This window comes from Bemisia tabaci, chromosome 3 (genome assembly GCF_918797505.1).
Source record: "Bemisia tabaci chromosome 3, PGI_BMITA_v3".
NCBI classification, from domain to species: domain Eukaryota; kingdom Metazoa; phylum Arthropoda; class Insecta; order Hemiptera; family Aleyrodidae; genus Bemisia; species Bemisia tabaci.
In genome coordinates, this window is record NC_092795.1 from 59,818,341 (window position 1) to 59,837,755 (window position 19,415).

General features: G+C 39.3%; 2 protein-coding genes across 2 annotated transcripts in view; one reads left to right on the plus strand and one right to left on the minus strand.

Moving 5' to 3' along the window:
* LOC140224339 (cell adhesion molecule Dscam2-like) overlaps nucleotides 1–19,415 on the plus strand; it is a 293,485-nt gene that overhangs the window by 182,180 nt on the left and 91,890 nt on the right. The window lies entirely within an intron of this gene.
* LOC109030750 (ejaculatory bulb-specific protein 3) lies at nucleotides 11,375–15,532 on the minus strand. The gene is made up of 2 exons (XM_019041861.2): nucleotides 14,478–15,532; nucleotides 11,375–11,912 (listed from the first exon to the last, which is right to left on the minus strand). The coding sequence occupies exons 1-2, from the start codon at nucleotides 14,671–14,673 to the stop codon at nucleotides 11,725–11,727; spliced, it is 384 nt and encodes a 127-aa protein (XP_018897406.2). The 5' UTR covers nucleotides 14,674–15,532; the 3' UTR covers nucleotides 11,375–11,724.

Here is a 19,415-nt window from a genome sequence, read left to right on the forward strand (position 1 = left end):
AAACCAGCAAACGGCGTTACATAGTGAAATTTGTAAATGAGACTGCAGTGATAACAGAATAAACAACAAACAAGGTACGATATGCAACAAACATCGGAAAACGAAAGAAAACTGATCACCGATGATTAAGAAAGTAAATTGCACGTGCGCGGCGGCCGCCAGGTGGCAGCAGTTCACGGCGTGCGAAATAAGCCGAAATAGATCGAGCTTAAACGATTTACAACTGAGCGGGAATTACAAACGGAATCCTGATTTCTCAGGATTTCAATCATTTCTCTTATTAACCTAGGATAATATTTCTTCTCATGGCACAAAATCCTCACGTTTTCGAAGTCAAACTTAAGTTGTAATTGATCTTCACGGTTGTGTAAAGCTGTCACCTCCTTCCTATATACTTGGTCCATTTAAGCGTTTGGCCAAAAGTTGTTTTGTTTGGCCGATGTATGAAATATCGCAATTGGCACACGGAATCTGATATACCACATCACCAGATTGCAGTTTAGGTGTATCAGACTTGAGTTTTGACATGAGGAACTCAAGGGTATTATACTTGCAATGGACAACTTTATAACCAAAATATTTGAGAAAAATTGTCTTCCCCTAATCGAAAAATGCCTTTGAAAAAGTTTAATTCACCTCTGAGCTCAGTGTTTTTTTGTTCAGACTCAAATTTTCCACCCGGAAAAGCTGACATCCGTGGAAAGGCAAACCAATCGGCGCGACCTGTCCCGGTTCTTTTACTGCTTTTCACTTCTATCGTTAAATTTCCATAATTAGCCATGAGTGTATCTTTCTTCTTCTTAAGTTTAGGAACAGAGATTCCAGTCTCAGTCACGATTCTCTTCCAAGCATCATGGACACTGTTTCCTACCTTATGGCCGAGGTGTGCTATGATGATTTGTGGATAACTTGTAAGGTGGAAAATGAGTTTTATCATAATAAGAAACATTAAAAGGATAGAAAGCACCTGTTAAAATGATTCATTTAGACGAGTTCCTTCCTAACCCATGGTCCACATCTCGAAGTAAGGGCACTCCCCCACCTTTGAAATTGCCTTTTTTAAAATAAAACAGCAAGGTACATTCGTAACGAAACATTATATCCCACTTATCAACAATTGTATTCTTTCTCAAAATTAGGTTTTGAAACATTTTAGATATTTAAATGTTAACAGTTTTGATGTAAACAGTAATAATACTGAGACGCGGCCCGACGCACACGCCTCAATCAGTTAAAGGAAAGGGTAAAGAAATTAGAGAAGAACACTGAGAATTTAGGTCGATGATCGGGTTGGAGGATACTCGCACAACTAAGAAGAAAACACACTAATTTAACATTACCAATTCCCTAAGGACTTAGCTTTCGAAAAAGAATTACTTACATCACGCGGTTGCTTGTCGGACGCTTAAACCGGAACTGAACATGTTGAGTCCTGGGCCTCTCAGTGGCCACTGCGCTAGAGGGGTCAGGCCCGCCAATTTTGAAATCCCTGCCTCCTGAGATTCTACCGCGCTACAATACGAAAATATCATGTAGAAGGCATTTTCTTAATAAGAATTTAAAATCGAACACTGAAACTTGAGTGTTATCGTGAAGAAAATAAGTCGTCAAAAATTCAAAATGAGAACTATACTTTTACCAGTCTAATACAGTTTAAAGACAACGAGCACTGAGGAAGAAAGTGATTTACCGTTTACAAGTAACTACCTAAATTTGGCATTGAAACCCTTCTACATTTAAATAAAATTCGTACAGTAAAATCCAATGCAGAAAGAAATAAGAACTCAAACAAAACTGGAATACCTAAAAATAACAAGTCAGATTAAAGGGATCCACTCAATGATGAACTAAAGTAAAAACAAATTGAATGAAGAAGTCAACAAAATATGAACAAGAATTGTATATGATAAATTAATAGAAGATCTCACATGGGAACTAAGTGTCAAAATGAAATATCAAGACAAGACTGGACCAACGAAACGATAAATAAAATATTTAATAATAAGTAGAATAAAATAGTAAAAGCAGTGAATAAAAGAAGGAAAGGCGAAAAGTAGTTGGAAAAATGTACGTATATTTTTTCAATTTTTAGTCATCTACGTCTCTTCAAATTCTTCCTGATCTTCATTTTCATCACGGTGTTCATCATCATCCGCTGTTTGTCCTTCTCCTTCGGTGTCTTTAGTGGGTGTCTTAAAAAATGTCAATGTTTCTTCGCTGAACTTTTTCGATTTTTTTATTCGTGTAGGTCTCAAACCTGTGAGCAAAGGGTCTGAAGTGAAGAATAACCGGCGCTGTATGTCGTCGTTATAATCCTTCCGATTAGCTTTTCTGGACTTTCTTCTTAAAATCCTCATTGACTGATTCCTGGATTCCAATGGTTCTTCGGTTGTCAGACCAATAGGGATAAGTAGGTACTTCATTACCTCAGCAGAGTGCCGCAGCAATTTGTGAAGGGTCGGGAATATAGGAAACCATTCATATTCTGATACACAGTATTTTTCAGTCTCAGAACAGTATTGAGAAAATGCGTCCATGCCAACCTCAATTCCACTGGAAATTACTTCCGAAATTATTTTGAATCCGTGCGAAAGTTCTCTGTCAACCCCAGTAGTTCGAGCACGAGGAAAAATGGTTAAATTACTTTAACCTGGATTCCGATGGTTCTTCGGTTGTCAGACCAATAGGGATAAGTAGGTACTTCATTACCTCAGCAGAGTGCCGCAGCAATTTGTGAAGGGTCGGGAATATAGGAAACCATTCATATTCTGATACACAGTATTTTTCAGTCTCAGAACAGTATTGAGAAAATGCGTCCATGCCAACCTCAATTCCGCTGGAAATTACTTCCGAAATTATTTTGAATCGGTGCGAAAGTTCTCTGTGAACCCCAGTAGTTCGAGCACGAGGAAAAATGGTTAAATTACTTTAACCTGGATTCCGATGGTTCTTCGGTTGTCAGACCAATAGGGATAAGTAGGTACTTCATTACTTCAGCAGAGTGCCGCAGCAATTTGTGAAGGGTCGGGAATATAGGAAACCATTCATATTCTGATACACAGTATTTTTCAGTCTCAGAACAGTATTGAGAAAATGCGTCCATGCCAACCTCAATTCCACTGGAAATTACTTCCGAAATTATTTTGAATCGGTGTGAAAGTTCTCTGTCAACCCCAGTAGTTCGAGCACGAGGAAAAATGGTTAAATTACTTTAACCTGGATTCCGATGGTTCTTCGGTTGTCAGACCAATAGGGATAAGTAGGTACTTCATTACCTCAGCAGAGTGCCGCAGCAATTTGTGAAGGGTCGGGAATATAGGAAACCATTCATATTCTGATACACAGTATTTTTCAGTCTCAGAACAGTATTGAAAAAATGCGTCCATGCCAACCTCAATTCCACTGGAAATTACTTCCGAAATTATTTTGAATCGGTGCGAAAGTTCTCTGTCAACCCTAGTAGTTCGAGCACGAGGAAAAATGGTTAAATTACTTTAACGAGGCTTCAAATGTGAATCTCAGCTAATTGTATGGTGCCAGAGAAGATACCTACCTCAGCGGTCAATTCTGAATACACATTGCAAACTTTCCAAAAAATCATTGTCAGCTTTTAGAGCTGCTTCACTAAATTTGCAACAACTTCCGCTTCTATTTTGGAAGTCTTCGTATAGTTTTAAAACTTTAACAATACACTTGTCCTTTCGCTGCGCGGAACACTCAGCATTCTACCAAAATGGCAACAGTTTTTGCACAACTTCTGCACTCTCTTTCATTCCTTTTTTTTTTTTTTTTGGCACTCTATGCTCGAATAAAAAATAACGAAGTACTGCTTCTTCGGACGGGAATTTATCAGACAATATTGTTGTTGCCCATAATTGCAATTGAGATGGGAGGATCCAGTTTTTCCAAAGTTGTAGACCATCTTTCATCATTGCACACATGTTCTATAGCCCCAGATGGTAAGTATTGAACTATTGTGGATTATTTTTGGAATTTTATGCATCATAACGCAAGAAAAAATCATCCAATTTTTCATCGCCCAAAAATTTGAGGTTCAGAATTTTCTTCCTACAATAAGTCTGAGACAGTATACCCTTCTTTTCGAACTTATTCTTCAAAGTCTCAAACATTTGAAATGCCGTTTCCTTGTCTCGCATATATTCCAACATATTATCGTGTAGGCTTGAACCAGAAGGGATTTACATTCCCGCTCCTTTTTTGGCTAATAAATTCTTATAAGTAACTAAACAGTCAAATTTCATCATTTTTTTTTAACTTTTTTTAAACCAAAATTCAGTGCTAAGACCCCTCAAAAAGGTTTCACGGCCAACTTCAATAACCCTATATAATCGGGAATTTTATGAACAATTCATAGCGCACCTTTTTTTTTTTTTTTTTTTCGTAAGCGCCTTTTAACACGTAAAAAATGAGAGAAACCACGGGAAATTTTTTTTCGGGTAAATAGCAATTTTTTTCAACGTTGCCTCCGCATTTTCACAAGAGACGCTGAAAATACAATTAAAGGTACGTTTCTTATACAAAATTTTACCAGATTTTCGATGACTACCATGGTTTAATGGAAAAAAATTGTTTGCAGCCATGGAAAACCACAAAAACCTGAGTTACGTTGTAGAACCATGGCAACGCTGCAGTAGAAGGGGTTGCTCGCGGCACAAGGTCCATCAATGGCTCGGAAAAACACGCGTTTAAAAAATTAACAACCATCGCAAGTGTGTTTTATGTTCACGAGTGTCCGGGGTGCGGGGCCAGATCTCGATGAAATCATCGAATTTGAATGCTCATGAGGCAAACAATTAGGAGCTTTGCCCGCCAAACTGACAAGGGTATCCGGTCGATTTCGTGCGGATAAACATGCGCTTACATCCTTCCAGCATCCGGGTGACACTTGTTTCATAGTTGCCGTATTATAATTATTCCTAACGTTTTGCCGTATGAGAGGGATTTTGCCTCTTTTGATGTGAATTCGTCAATCATGGTGTTGTGGCCCATATTTAGTAGGGGAGGGAGGGGGGTGGGCTCAACATTGAGGAAACTCTTGGAGCTCCTGAACATATTATAAAACTCTAATTACTTGATAATTTCATTCGAGAATGTAACCATCCGTCAAAATTGATACTGGCTGTAATATCAGGCCTGTTACCAATTTGCAAAATTTGCTCTTGCATAACGCGGGAATGCAAGATTTATTATTAGTTATCTCATCTTGTGTCCTCAGGTCTCATCCTGGTGTCTTGGAACCTCAATTAGCTTTTTCGAAATTTACCAGAACGCCATGTGTGGGTTTCCCGCCAAAATCATGTATTCAGCGACAGCGATTCCAAGACCGCTGGTAGTAGTGAGTGACCGACAGATTGACATGTCACTTTGGTTGATTTTGAGACCTACTTTTTCATTCGTCGGAACTAACAACTTGCTCTCGTGCCGTGTAAAATATCAATATTAGTCATCAGATTTAGTTAAATATTGACGTTGTAAGGTTACTCGAATGGCCCAAAAGTGACGATTGGAAGACCGTAGAAGTTTGAAAATACGGCCCAGCTTAAGTGAAATACCACGAAAGTTTGAAACGAATACCACGTAGCTCCGCTGTCAAATACTCATCAGGTTATCTCTTGAAATGGCATCTACCAACTTATTTGAAGCTTTAAACCCCGTATACGGTTGCTGCCCGCATGGAGGAACGTATCTCGTCTGCGCTGTTTCAGTATTTGTACGAACATTTTATTTTTTCACGGGAAAAACGAATTTTTCTGAAAATTTCAGTGTCGTTTCTCGCAAAGAGAAAAATCACTGGAAATTTCAGGCGAATCCGTGGGACGATCCTACTTTAAAGAGATAAAATGTTAGTAAAAAACATTGAAACAGCGTGCGATCGAGTAACGTTTCTTCTTGCAAAAGATGACGATTTCAGGATCCGCCATCAGGAAGCACGTATTATTAAGACGGAGTTCATTGATTCCAGTTTTGTTTGTACTCACTAAGCTTTCGCAGCTGCTGAATTTAATCTCACACAAGTGAAAACTGAACGCAAGCAGACCCGCAAGATGCTGCTTTTAATAACTTTCATCTGCAAGGCTCTCCAATCAAACGCATCCGATGCAAGTTGAAAAGCGGAGATCTTTCCCACGACGCGGACCAATACTGCCGTGCCCAGGAAGAACGCCGTATGAACATTCGAAAGTCGCCGAGTTTCCTCCGGAAAAAGATCATTTTTGGGAAAAGTTCTGAATGTTTCCCCTTGAAATTTTCAGGAACTCCAGGTGAAATATCAAACAAAATTATCTGAAAAATTTGAAGGAAGATATTCATGAGTTCACCAGAAAATTTGCATTTTATCAAAGGAAATTTGGCAACGCCTGAAAGATCATACGGCGTTTTTCCTTCGCACGGCAGAGTATTTACGTGAGCCTCTGTCTTAGAGACTGCACCCAGTCGGAACAGAAAGTAATTTATTTCGACTTTCCGCGAAGCCGACCGCTCGACTCGTATAACTCGAGGAATTTTTCGCTCGTCCCGAATATCGATTAGGCGCTCTCTTACACCCGTGTTTATGGAACCCGAGCGTCATTGTCTGTCGCATGCATCTCCGCGCCGCGCGCTTGATTGCGCCGGCAACCTGTCATGCACCGGTGGCACCCTTGCAGCCCGGAGCCCCTGCGAGGCGCGGCGCTGCAACCCGCTATGCATCGACGCTGTCGTTCCGGGCGCAGCCGGGAGAACAATATCAAATCGAAATGGTTATTAAGTTCCTATCGCGAGCGTCCGCTCCTCTTCACTTGACGATATTATTGCCGCGCGGACGGCGAGATGAAATTATGTCGCGAATTTCATCTCTTCTCCCCGATCCCCGCCTTTTTTCCCCCCGCCGCGCCTCCTAGTTATTGTTGTTTTCCGAAGCAGACAATTCCTTGAAAAACTGTCGGGAGGTGATGACATGGCGAGTGGGGGGGGGGGGGGTGTCGTCGGAGATGCTTCGCGACGCGCGGTGGATGCCCCTTGCCGATTGGCGGAGGTTCGTCATCAGGAGGTCGATCGTTGAATCGCTATCGAACGACCTCGATCGATGAGCCCCTATCCTTGCGATGCCGTTTATCGATTGAATTCGTTCGATAGCGATTCGGAAATCCAGGCGCTGGAGAGGAAATTAAAAATTGCCCCTCTCGAAAGTTGATTGTTGCGAACGGGGATTAATGCAATTACGGCGGCGGCTCCCGACTCTTCGATTCGATCGCCTTCGCTGTGCCCGCCGCCCGCGCCTTCTTTCGCCCGCTTCTACTCTCATTTTCGCCTCTTCCGACCCTGTTGGCAGCTTCACCGCGGATCCTGGCTACTGTCGATTCCAGGTTGTGAAAATGCTCGCGCGCGTCCCAGGGCCTCGTGATTTGGCAACCCACCCGCACTGAAAAAAAAATCTCTGTGTATTTACTAAGAAAAGGGTAAAATTACCACGAATTCAGGGTTCTATTTGATCCCAGTTTTTTCTTGGTAAAATTACCATTTATGAAATTGGTAATTTTACCGAGAAATCTCGGTAAAATTATTGAACTTTCTCGGTAATTTTACCGGACCTTGGTAAAAACGTCAATATTTTTTATCGACTATGGTAGAATTACCGAGGTAAAATGACGAAGTTACCGGGATTTGATTACCAATAAAATTTGTATTCTTACCTGAAAAAAACAGTAAAAATACCGGTTTTTAGGTAAGCTTCCCAGTCTGTCTTGGTAAAATTACCAATAATTGGTAAAAAAAGTGAGATGGTAAAGGTACCAACGGACATTGGTAAAAACGCCGAGAATTTTTCTTCAGTGCGACGCTGTGTTTTGCAGCAAGTCGGAGTTCGTCTGGAGATGAGACACCGTTCCCGTGATTCTTACAAACTTATGAAGAAATTACATTTTTGCCATTTTGGACCGTTCGTTGCGGCGTTGAAAAAAATTTAAAAAAGAAAAAATAACATAAATCACAGAGGTACAATGGATCACGATGGATCAAAATATAATAATTCTTGGAGATAGGACTGATATTCTTGATTCAAAATAAAGTCGTCTGGACGGCACACGCAAGAATTTTTCTGCCTAAATTGAGTCACTTTATTCTCTGATGAAATTCAAAAATTAATCTAAAAGTTTTTAAATACGGATGCCAGGACCTAGTGAGTTTTTAGACTACCGGTCTCTTTTTGTGCTGTAGTATCTTGATTTATTTTGCGAGGCAAGCTCCGTACTCTTACTCAAATTATGCCTGTCATTCTTAATACGTTGGAGCTTCTTCAATTTTGTATGATATTCTGCAACTTCTTTGTTGCGACATAGTTGCTTGAAGCGCCGTGGTACACTGAAGCGCGGCAGGCGGCCAGCGCTAAACGCGCATTGGCGCCTTCAAACCTAACAGGGATACTTCACACATTGCGCAATGCGTGAAGTATCCCTGTTAGGTTTGTAGGCGCCAGTGCGCATGTCACGTTGCCAACACCGCAGCGCTCCGCTCTGTGTCAGGCTCTAATATTTAAACTCGCGGAGTCAGCGTTTTTCAACTCATGATTCTGAAATAGATGCACATTCTGCATGGATTATTCTCATTTAAATTGATGAAAGAAAATATGTTTTAAGGGAAAATAAAACGTTTGTTTTGTAAGTATTATAGTGGCATCGTGACACATCTAATGATTTCCAAAGCACTTTAATTTTTTCTTTTACACTTCGTGCTTTTACTGTGCTGCAGCGTCATGTATGCGCATCCAAACGTTTAAAATTGGACCTATTTGACTCTAAAAGGTCGATGTACAAATAGATGAAAACCAAAAATTGCGTGCTTCTTGGCTTGTTTTTTGTTCTCACATTCATTTTTGTGTAGTTCCTTTCAACACAACTACGGCTTATTGAAATTAATATCGATTTCATCGCTTGGAAAAGGTCTTACAAATATTTACCACGATCACTGGTCAACCCGATGCTGTATTTTGCAGCAAGCCGGGGTTTGTCGGAAGATGAGACATCGATTCCGTGATTCTTACCAACTTATGAAGAAATGACAACGTTGCCATGTTTGACCGTTAGTCAAGGAGTTGAAGAAAGTTCATATACAAAAAAATCTCAGAAGTTCAATGGATCACACTATCGCTGGTTGGTCAAAGAATCGCGTTTTGATGGTTCAAAGCTTACCGATTTAATAAAATAACATCTGCAAGAATGCCCTGTTCCTACGTCCATTATTTACAAAGCTGCAGCCATTCGAGAACACGGCGTATGACGTCGTATACCGCGATAATCAGTGTTTGAAACTCACATTTGAGTTTCAGGAGCCATGTGGCCCATTGAGCTCGATTGTTAGGGGCCAAATCGACTTTTTGCCTATATATCACGGCACATTTAGTGGACAGTTAGAATCCGGTGTCGTGCGTCGAAATTTCAAAAAAATCACAAAACAGCAAAATAAGGATTTTTTGAAGGGGGGGGGGGGGGTGGTTAATTCGTAGGGGCCACATTGGCGCAGAGCCTTCATTTCTTAGGCGCATTTGGCGCCTGTGAGGTTCAAACACTGGCGATAATACAACGGACATGGTTTCCTCTGCCTTAGTTTCATGAATCAGCGACACAAATATTTGCAGTGATTGCTTGACTTTAAAACAAGGATGAAACCGAGGTAGACAGAACTCATTGTACGCACCACTGCAGTGGATGACGTCGTATGCCATGATATCTCCGTTGATTTTGGACGTGGAAACCTTGGTGGTTGGATAGATCTTATAATTCTTTGCTGATCTGTAATATGTAATAATCGATTCTCGATTGTGTGACTAGGGCAACATGATCCATTTATTCTAGTTTTAAAGTACATTTTCAGGGTGTCTACAAGTCCGGGAAGTCCAGAAATAGCACTGATTTTTTAAGGGCGGTCCATAAGTACTGAAAAAGTGCGGAAATTCTGTCAAAAATTCCGGAATTTTTCATTTTTTTCGCAATTTAAGAGAGAAATTCAAATTTTTGAAATTTTTCAAATTTCGTCAAATGGAGGTACTGAAAAAGTACTGTATTTTTCCGTTGAGGAGGTACCGAATGTCTCAGGAATGTACTGAAAAAGCACTGTGAAAGCACTGATTTTTGGCCAGCCTGTTTTAGTAGACACCCTGATTTCAATTTTCGAAATGCTGCAAACATCCTTATCCGCGTTAAAAGTGAATCGATGCTTACTAGAATTGCGTAAGTCCAAAAACTCACGAGCCCTAATGTTCTGCGTAACCAAAGCCAGGGCTCATGAGTTTTTGGACTTAACCTCTTTTATCATGGTCCGATTCAAGTACGATCAGTTCTCGAATCGTATGCCTCCTGTTTCATTTCGCACCCAAACGAAGATGGAAGATTGGGAAGTAGATGGGGGACAAGCATCTATGTTGGTAGTTAGATTCGGTTTAGATAGCAGCTCGTGCGTTTATTTTAATCAACGTGAAAGAAACGCGAAGTACGCTCTTCCGTTATTCTAATTGCGCATCATTCGAGCGCCCTTGGGGTACCCTATTCTGCCGAAATGGGCGATAATTTACCCTGGCTGCATGTTTCATGTTCATTAAGAATGCGCTGAAACGTATTCGCGCTGTTTCTTGCGCTTTTATACTTCTTTCAATTATAGTTTTACTTGCATCATTTAATGGTGATACAAACGCACCAATATACGCACGCAGTCGAGTCAGAACTCATGTTCTAAAAGTTCTTCTATTTCGAACCTCTATGTATAACACGAAGGAAGTTACTTCACATGTTTCCTCGCGTCACCACTAAGCAATTCAGTTGCAGTAGGTCTAAATACCCAATTACCTAAACTGTGCAGTTATTTCTAAAACTGTTTTTTCGCGTGTTGGCTCGGGCTGAAAAGTTGCCTTTTGGCATCAAAATAACTCTGTAAAAATTTCAGCCCACTGGTCAACTCCTTCATTTTCCTATATGGATACACATCTTTACGAGGCAGCCCGAGACTATGGTAACAAGAGGAAAACAAGGGGAAAAACGGGAAACAAGGCTAAAATACAAAATATAAAACCCGGGTCGTTTCGGCTCAAAAATGAGTCACTTGTAGTCGGAAAATAAATTAAAAAATAAAAAATATCGATGAAAAAACCTAAGATCTACGTACTGGTGGCCGAAGGTTTTTTTGGAGGTCCGACTTTACCTTTTCGAGAAAAACTAAAGGCTTCCTTGGATCTCAGCCACTAACACCTGGGTCTGAGGTTGCTTCATCGATATTTTTTATTTTTAATTGATTTTCCAATAATTGAAAATGACTCAGTTTTGAGTCGAAACGTTTCGGGGTGTTTTTTTTTTTTTTTTTTTTTTTTTTTTGTATTCTAGCTCTGCTTTGCTCTGCTGCATTTGTTTCATATATACCTGTTACGGCACCAGAAATATAAATATAATGCATGCATAGTTGTATCTTTGTTAACGGGCCATTTGTAACAGGATTGTTTACCTTATTTTGAACCAATATCCATTTATTTACTTTTGTGTCAGAAGAAATGGATGTGCTAGGGTATAGAAGTATAAATCCTCTACTTTCATTTAAATGTTATGAAACATTTTTATTACGTTCTTTTTCTATGTGTCATAAAGATTTTTTACACGAAATAAATACTGTACATTGTTTGTGGCTACAGCTCAATCGTAACCGACAAATTTGGTAACTTAATTTCATGGAATAAAATGTGTGAATCTACAGAGAGCCGAGGAATGCTTCTTCCAGAGCTTTCCTATATTTTCCTGTGGGATCGTACTTCTTCATGATTTTTTGTGCATTCTCCGGGTACTTTTCCATGTAAAATGTGATGACTTTCTTTGCTTTCTCCTTCTGCGTCGGGGAGCATTTCGCGCAAGTTGTTTCCAAAGCGTCCGGCAGCAAAGCTGAAATCAGATCAATCAATTTAACTGAGGAAATCAAAAAAATTACCTGAAAAACTTTTACGAAATGAACTCAGTGTGATTAATCAAATCCCCCAACACAATCTCTGATGTGCTCAGAAATGGATGCATAGTAACTCCATTGTAATTGTTCCGTTTCTTTAAAGAGCACCATTTTTGTTGCAGAAAAACCATCAATCACCCATTAATTATATTTTAAAAATTATTGCTACGTACCAATTAGACTTGAAACTGACTGAACGAAATAGTCTAAAATGCCGATCTAAGTTTGGTCTCATAAAAATGTCCTTCTTCAATGAAATTTGTGGCTCTATACCTAAAGCTTGTATACTTAGTATAGTAGTTTCTAATCATACCAAGTTGTTTCTATACTCTATTGCTAATTCGTGTTGAAAGGAAGAGTCTAATCGGCAATTTTCTCGGAATTTTTCTCATAGTATATGGTAAAGTAACGAAGAATATTCAGAATGCATTCGTTTAATATTAGCGGAGACTCTCTAAACACTGCAACCGATATGAGCTCTTTTTGCACCCAGCGGCTGCTCAATTCTCTTATACTTTGAAGAAGTTCAAATCCTTACACACGAGGAATTAAAAAGACATAACCGTGAAAGTCATATTTTTCAAAATGCAAAAGTTGGCTGCCAGTGAGTAGCACCGAATTAATTACTCGTACTGTGTCACTCGATCAAACATTCGAACCGGATAGTTTCTTGGATTAAATTGAATCTCAAGACCGTACATGCAAACTTACGCATCTTAATATTAAGTAGTAACACTTATAAGGCAAATGCGGTTTTTGTTTCGAAGGCATGTTTCTGTCTAACATAAGGACCGATTCCAATTATGTTGACTGATTCATATTTAATTTATTTCAATGTGTCGATATCCGTGGTCAATGAAACATAACATCTTGACTTTATTTCAATTTTTTTAGATGACGATTTTCGGCACGAAAATTTTGAATGCCTCGCATCTACGGACTAAAATTTTGATTTTCCTAAAATAATCCATCTGATGGTTGAAATTCGAAATGTTTAGATTGTATCCAATGAATTGCGCGAAGCTGCACGGAGTAAAAAACTTCGTTCATGGGATGCAAAGTTGAGGTCATACGGATCTCTGAAGTTTTCGGATTGCGTATCCAAAAACTTGAGATCTAACTGTTGGAGTTACATCTGAAATACTTTGGTTCATAATATCAAGGAGTCAACCAATATACCCCGGTACTTTTGATTTGTGACCTGAACTCCAATCATTAGATCGCAAGTTTTCGGATACACGATCCGGAAATTTCAAAGATTCATACAGATTGCATTTTGCCAAAAGGAAGCAAGAGCATTCCAATGTTGCTGGGTTTGTGCAATTCACATTCTTTGCAAAAAACGACTGAAATCATGCAAAAAATTATATCTACATAGGTAATTTTCGTCTTTAATTTATGGTTTATCGGGAGTAAAGATACAATTTTTTTACATGATCAGTTTATATTCGCAAGGTATAAAAGATGCACTATCTTAGCGACGTTGAAATGCTCTTGGTTCTGTTTTTGCTAAATACAATCCATACAATATTCATTTTGACCGCATTCAGCAGCAAGGAACCAATTCATATCAGCTATTGCCAAATTCAACCGAGCAATTTAAGAGAACGTTTGTGCAAATGCCTTCGAAAGTTTTACGTAATTTGCTTAGTACTGTACAGAGAATTCCCTTACATTAGCACAAAAATCCGCACATATTTTTTCATGTAAAAAATTGAATGTATTAATCATATTTGGCAATAGCTGATGTGGCATGGTTCCTTTCCACTTAACGCGGTCCATTTCGGGTCCCATGCTCGAAGTTTTTTTTCTCCCGAAAAAAATTCACCGTTAAAATTTTGTGCGAAAATTTTCATTTCGATCGATACCGTTGACTTTTTTGTGTGAAATTTCGATGAGTAAACGTTTTCTTAAGTGCTTGAGTTTACACCGATTCAAGTCAAGTAGTCCATTCATAGATTACTTACTCTTTAAGGTGCAACCCTCTCGATTTGCTTCGTACTATGCAGAGAATTCCCTAACATTAGCACAAAAATCCGCACAACGGTTTTCATGCAAAAAAAATCTATCAATCGCACTGGAAAGAAAACACATTGGATCTAAAGTCCGGACTCTTACAAACATCGACAAGAAAAAATATACTCTTGATTTAGTCGGATTTTTGCTTAAATCAAGAACTAAGTCTCTTAATTTGAGCAGATTTCCTTTTGATTTAAGCTTAAATCTGATTGAATCAATAGTATTTTTTCTAGTCAATGTTTTCAAGAGTCTAGACTCCAGTGCATATTTGGCGTTAACTGATGTGGCATGGTTCCTTTCTACTCAAGGCAGTCCATTTCGTGTCCCATGCTTGAAGTTTTTTTCTCCCCCAAAAAATCCACCATTAAATTTTGCTTCGATTGATACTGTGACTTTTTCGTGTGAAATTTCGATGAGTAAACGTATTCTAAAGTGCTCGAGTTTACGCTCATTCAAGTCGAGTAGTCCATTCATGGATTACTTACTCTTTAAGGTGCGACCCTCTCGAGTGCAGGGACCCTCGTCCAAGAGGCACTTGGCGTAAGCGTCGAGGAGCTTCTCGTTCTTGAGAACACTGTCGATGTCGATCCCGTCGAACTCGGTCGTGTACGTCTCAGCGGGGGCGGCGAAGGCGCCGACGATGAAACTGCCGACAAAGGCGCACAAAACCAACGAATTCATGATCGGAAGAAATCTGCGGCTCACCAGGCGACCGGAAGAATGCTCACTTAAAATCCAATGCTAACTGATGCTCTCCGTCCGAGATTCTTAGTTTTATAGAGATGAAAAATAGGTGACGCGTTCGAGTGCGATTAATTAAATAACGTAGGATAATTGGGGGAAATATTCGGCGCGGACACGCATGCAGAAACACGCGAGTCGATCAGCCGCGCGAACTGCGGAGGCCCCCCATTCCAGAACAATATGAAGGTCTACTCTGTCGTGCTAAGGAAAAACGCCGTATGAGCCTTCAGGCGTTGCCAGATTCCCCTCAATAAAAATCGAATTTACTGAAATTTTTTTGAAATGCTCTGCTTCAAATTTTTTAGACGATTTTCTTCGCAATTTGATCTAAAATGCCTGAAAATTTCAAGGAAAAATATGAGTAACTTTCCTAAAAAATACACGATTGATCTCGGGAAAATTGGCAACTCTCGAATGTTCATACGGCGTTTTTCCTTACGGCAGTACACTCCGCCGTACCAACGAAGAACGCTGTATGGACCTTCAAGAGCTACCAAATTCCCCCTGTTAAGACATTTGTTTTCGAGGAAATTCATGCACGTTACTCCCTGGAATTTTTAGATTTTTAAGATTTAATTGCGTACTCAATTGTCTGAGAAATTTAAAGACAAATTTCCAACAGTTTCATTGAAAATTTGTATTAGATGGGAGGAAATTTGGCTACGCCTGAAGGTCCGTTTGACGTTTTTCTTCGCACGGCAGTACTGATGGCCGAGCAGACTAAGAACGCATTACCAGTTCGGCAATAAGTCGCACAAGTGCATATATACCTACGCGGTGGAGTCAGATAACTTACGGAACTGCCAATATTTTTTTGAGCGTATAATTTTGCTGTTCATTTGATCTGATTAGGTGTTCATTAATTATTTTGGTGCCCATTGAGGTATTGATGTTAAGACGCCGGCTCTTGAAGTGGGCATTTAGATTAAGAATCTGCCATAGTTACATTTTTTTCTTCAGTATACGGGGTTTTAGGCGATTTTTCCATTGAATCTGCTCCTCCTGTTCTTGCCTTAATCTCACTTTCATATGAAATGGAGTTACTCCTCTTTATCTCTTGATGTATTTTTCTTTCTTTTACACGCTTCCAACTTTCCGGAATTTGGTAAATTATACTGAGAAAAATTAGAAAGAATGTGAGAGAATCGTGCGTAACGTCCAGTTTACAAAGAATGTTTCTTTTTCAACTTGCTATGCGGTCAAGTTTATCTAATCGTAAGCCTTATTTCTGGTTGATATTCATAAGTTAAACTATTTAAGTCACTATCTAGAAGACGTACAAAGCGAAATCTCTCGCCAATTCCAAGTACGCTAATTAAAGTGTCGCACCTTCACCTTGTCTTATACGGTCATGGCTTACATTCTCGCCCATATTTTAGCGTGCATGATAGCAAGATGCACGGGGCCGTTGCTTCGTGCTATTAGATGATTATCACATTAGTCTTCCTATCGGGCGGAAATCAAATCGCATAAAACTGATCGTCTAACAGCCACTCTTTGGTACCACACTGGAAAAAAAAACACATTGGATCTAGAGTCCAGATTCTTCAAAACATCGACAAGAAAAAGTACTCTTGATTCAATCAGAATTTAGCTTAAATCAAGAACCAAGCCTCTTAATTTAAGCGGATTTCGTTTTGATTCAAGCAAAAATCCGATTGAATCAAGAGTATTTTTTCATGCCAATATTTTTAAGAGTCTGGACTCAAGATCCAATGTGTTTTTTTTTCCAGTGCATGTCGACCAACATGGACTATATTTATAGAAACTTTGTGTGTGTGTGTGTGTGGGGGGGGGGGGGGAGAGGAGAGGGATTGTCACTAGTCAAATATGATACAAACGTGCACTCACTTGCGGTACGTTAATTTCATTAATTTCCGTTAAATGGACTATACTTGTTGGGCTTGGACGCATTGCTCTTGAAAATTCTTTGCTCTTACACGCCGTCTCATCGGTCTGTGGTATGAATTTTTGTTTCAAGGCAACCATACGTAGAAGGTCAAGAGAAAAAACGCTTATATGATAGGAGCGGCATTGTCTGTGCGATTTTAAGAGCGAGATGCCAGGGTTCATTTTCATTGGGCACAGCCGCGCCGAGCATAAATTTTTGCGAAACCGTCCAATTCAGTTTAGTGCCTCGACGCTCCACCATCGTGACTCGCACTTTGTGTATTCTTCCGCTGATACGTTAGAGCATAAAATATCTATCGAAATTGTCGCTACATAGTGAAACCAGAGAGAGACACGGAGGGACGAAACGGCCACGGGCAATTAGAGATAATTCACAAAAACAGTAAACTATTAAAATATAACAAATTGAAACCTATTTATTCGTTAATGGAGGAGAAAACTGATGTTACCATGCACCCTCAAATTGTTGTCGTAGTCCAAGCAAATGGGAATTTCGGTCCACAAAAACTAGGGGTACCTATTTGGTCTCAGTGATACCCATGAATTATTTTGACGCTGAATAGAATTTGAACTTTGCACCAAAAATCTCGTATCGTATAGCTGTCAAATGTAGCAAAAATGGCCTAAAATCGATTTTTGACATTTATTGGCCCTTAACTTATCAAATATTCATATGACGGCAAAATTATGTATCTGCAAAGTTAGAGCTTTAGTCGTATTTTCTTTTCTACATCAACTGACGTAATCGATGAAGCATTATTATTTACCCGAGTCTACCACGAGAAGAGAATAGCGCAGCTTCGTCTACAGTCTGAATCGTCTTTGAACATTGTAATCCACACTACTGCATTTGGTCATTAAATCTAGCATCAGATCAGCAATCATTTTATATAACAGGGGAGATTCCTTCATCCGTAAATATTGAAACTCATCTGCTATGGTAAATTTCATGATGAAAAGTCTAGTCAGTTTGTTTCACATTAATTATAGAACAGAAAACGTTTAGGTAGTGCAACTAATGTTTCAGCAAAAACTTTCTGAGACTAAAAGTTGGAGGCCGTTTATCAAATTTACAACTTACATGGTTCGCAAAACTTTTAAATGCGGTACCTATGATCAGCTTTAAGATCAAATGTTATTAAAATTTAACGAAGCGAGATTTTTTTTTTTTTTATTGAACTCACAATCAGTAAAAATTCTTCGTACCCAAAACCGAAGTTATAATCAGGCATAGGTAAGTTCATATGCCGTGTTACTCCACCATTGAAACAAATTATTTGTGCCTCCTATAATTAAGATTGTCTCCTCTTCAATAAAGTTCGGTGAATTAGACATCTTCCTCTATTGAATATCCTAGATTTGCATTTGGCTTGAATATGGATGCGCGTTAGTCAGAGATTTCAGTAAAGTGTGACATAATTCGGAATCTAAGGGGACTTCACCTCCAGACGGGTAATGTTCATATACCGTTCTCACTCTGTCTTCCGTTGAACGCTGTGAGAGCATCAAGTTAAGGATACAACTATTTTAACCTCCGAGTAGCTAATATTGCATATCAATCGAATTGAAGGCGAATCGTATTTCTCGCTCTTAAATCAGTAATTCGTCCAGGCTCATAATGTGAAAGTGATGGACTCTAATGCGTGATACAATTTTTCAACCGCCGAGTGACAATGTATCGTCATTGTATTGAAGCACGATAATCTTCTTTCAGGAAAAGTTTCGTCCGAATACACTACAGGTCTTCACACACTTACCTTACTTACTTCACACTTTAATCTCTCCGAGTCAACTTCTCTTACGTAGTGTGATGCCTAGACACATTGGAGCCCACTCTGTCAGTAGATTGGTTGGATGCCCCATCTGAAAAAGAAAATATTTATGATAGTGTGAAAACTTTTTCTTACAGATTTTTCAATAGGTCAACTTTCCAATAGGTATATATTTACTTATTCTCTACGGCCGTTTCGAGCTATCCGCTCATCGTCAGATCTTGAAAATTAAAGAACTAAAATCATATATCTCAGTTGCATCGCTAACGCGGAAGCGAAAATCGATCGATAAATACCTGACTCGCAATCGCGAAAACATAGTAAGATTTTAGTTTTTTTAAATTTTTAAACACCTGACGATGAGCGGTTCGCTCGCATCGGCCGTGGTGAATAAGTAAACATCAACCTATCAGAAAAATTGGTAAGAAAAAGTATTCTGGTGAATATAACCTATTAAGTAAATCAAAAAAGTGAGAACATTTTATTAGTGCGTGCGACTGGGTCCGGGTCCCATACGAAGCATTCGTTATTTGCTACAACTACGTAATCATAATCTAACTTCATATTTTTGAGCCTATTTTCTCGGTGGATTTCAATTATATTTATCCCACGGTTTAAACCTGTCAATGGATGTCCGCTTTGCTGCGCCTCCGGGACGTTTGCGCTATTCTGCCGTGCTAAGGAAAAACGCCGTATGGACCTCCAGGCGTCGCCAAATTTCTTTTGATAAAACTCTATTTTCCTTGTGCGTTTATGAATATTTCTCGTCTAGGACTTCAGACAATTTTTTTCGCAATTCTACACAAATTTCCTGAAAATATCAAGGAATCGCACCGAAGATGAGTCGCACTTTGCTCGAAACAAGTCTGCCAATGGAAAAAGTCGTCGCAAGTGAGGGTAAAAATTGTTTTTTTTTAAAACTTTTTATTTACGTGAAAACTTATGCGGTAATTAGCTCCCTCATTTCATATTAAGTCAAGGAAAGATGTTCACAAC

Bases quoted from the DNA above. Each gene is read 5' to 3' on its own strand.
- LOC109030750 (XM_019041861.2), bottom strand. From the start codon at position 14,673: ATGAATTCGTTGGTTTTGTGCGCCTTTGTCGGCAGTTTCATCGTCGGC. The intron at 11,913-14,477 runs GTAAGTAATCCA...ATCTGATTTCAG, and splicing joins AGAGGGTCGCACCTTAAAGA to CTTTGCTGCCGGACGCTTTG.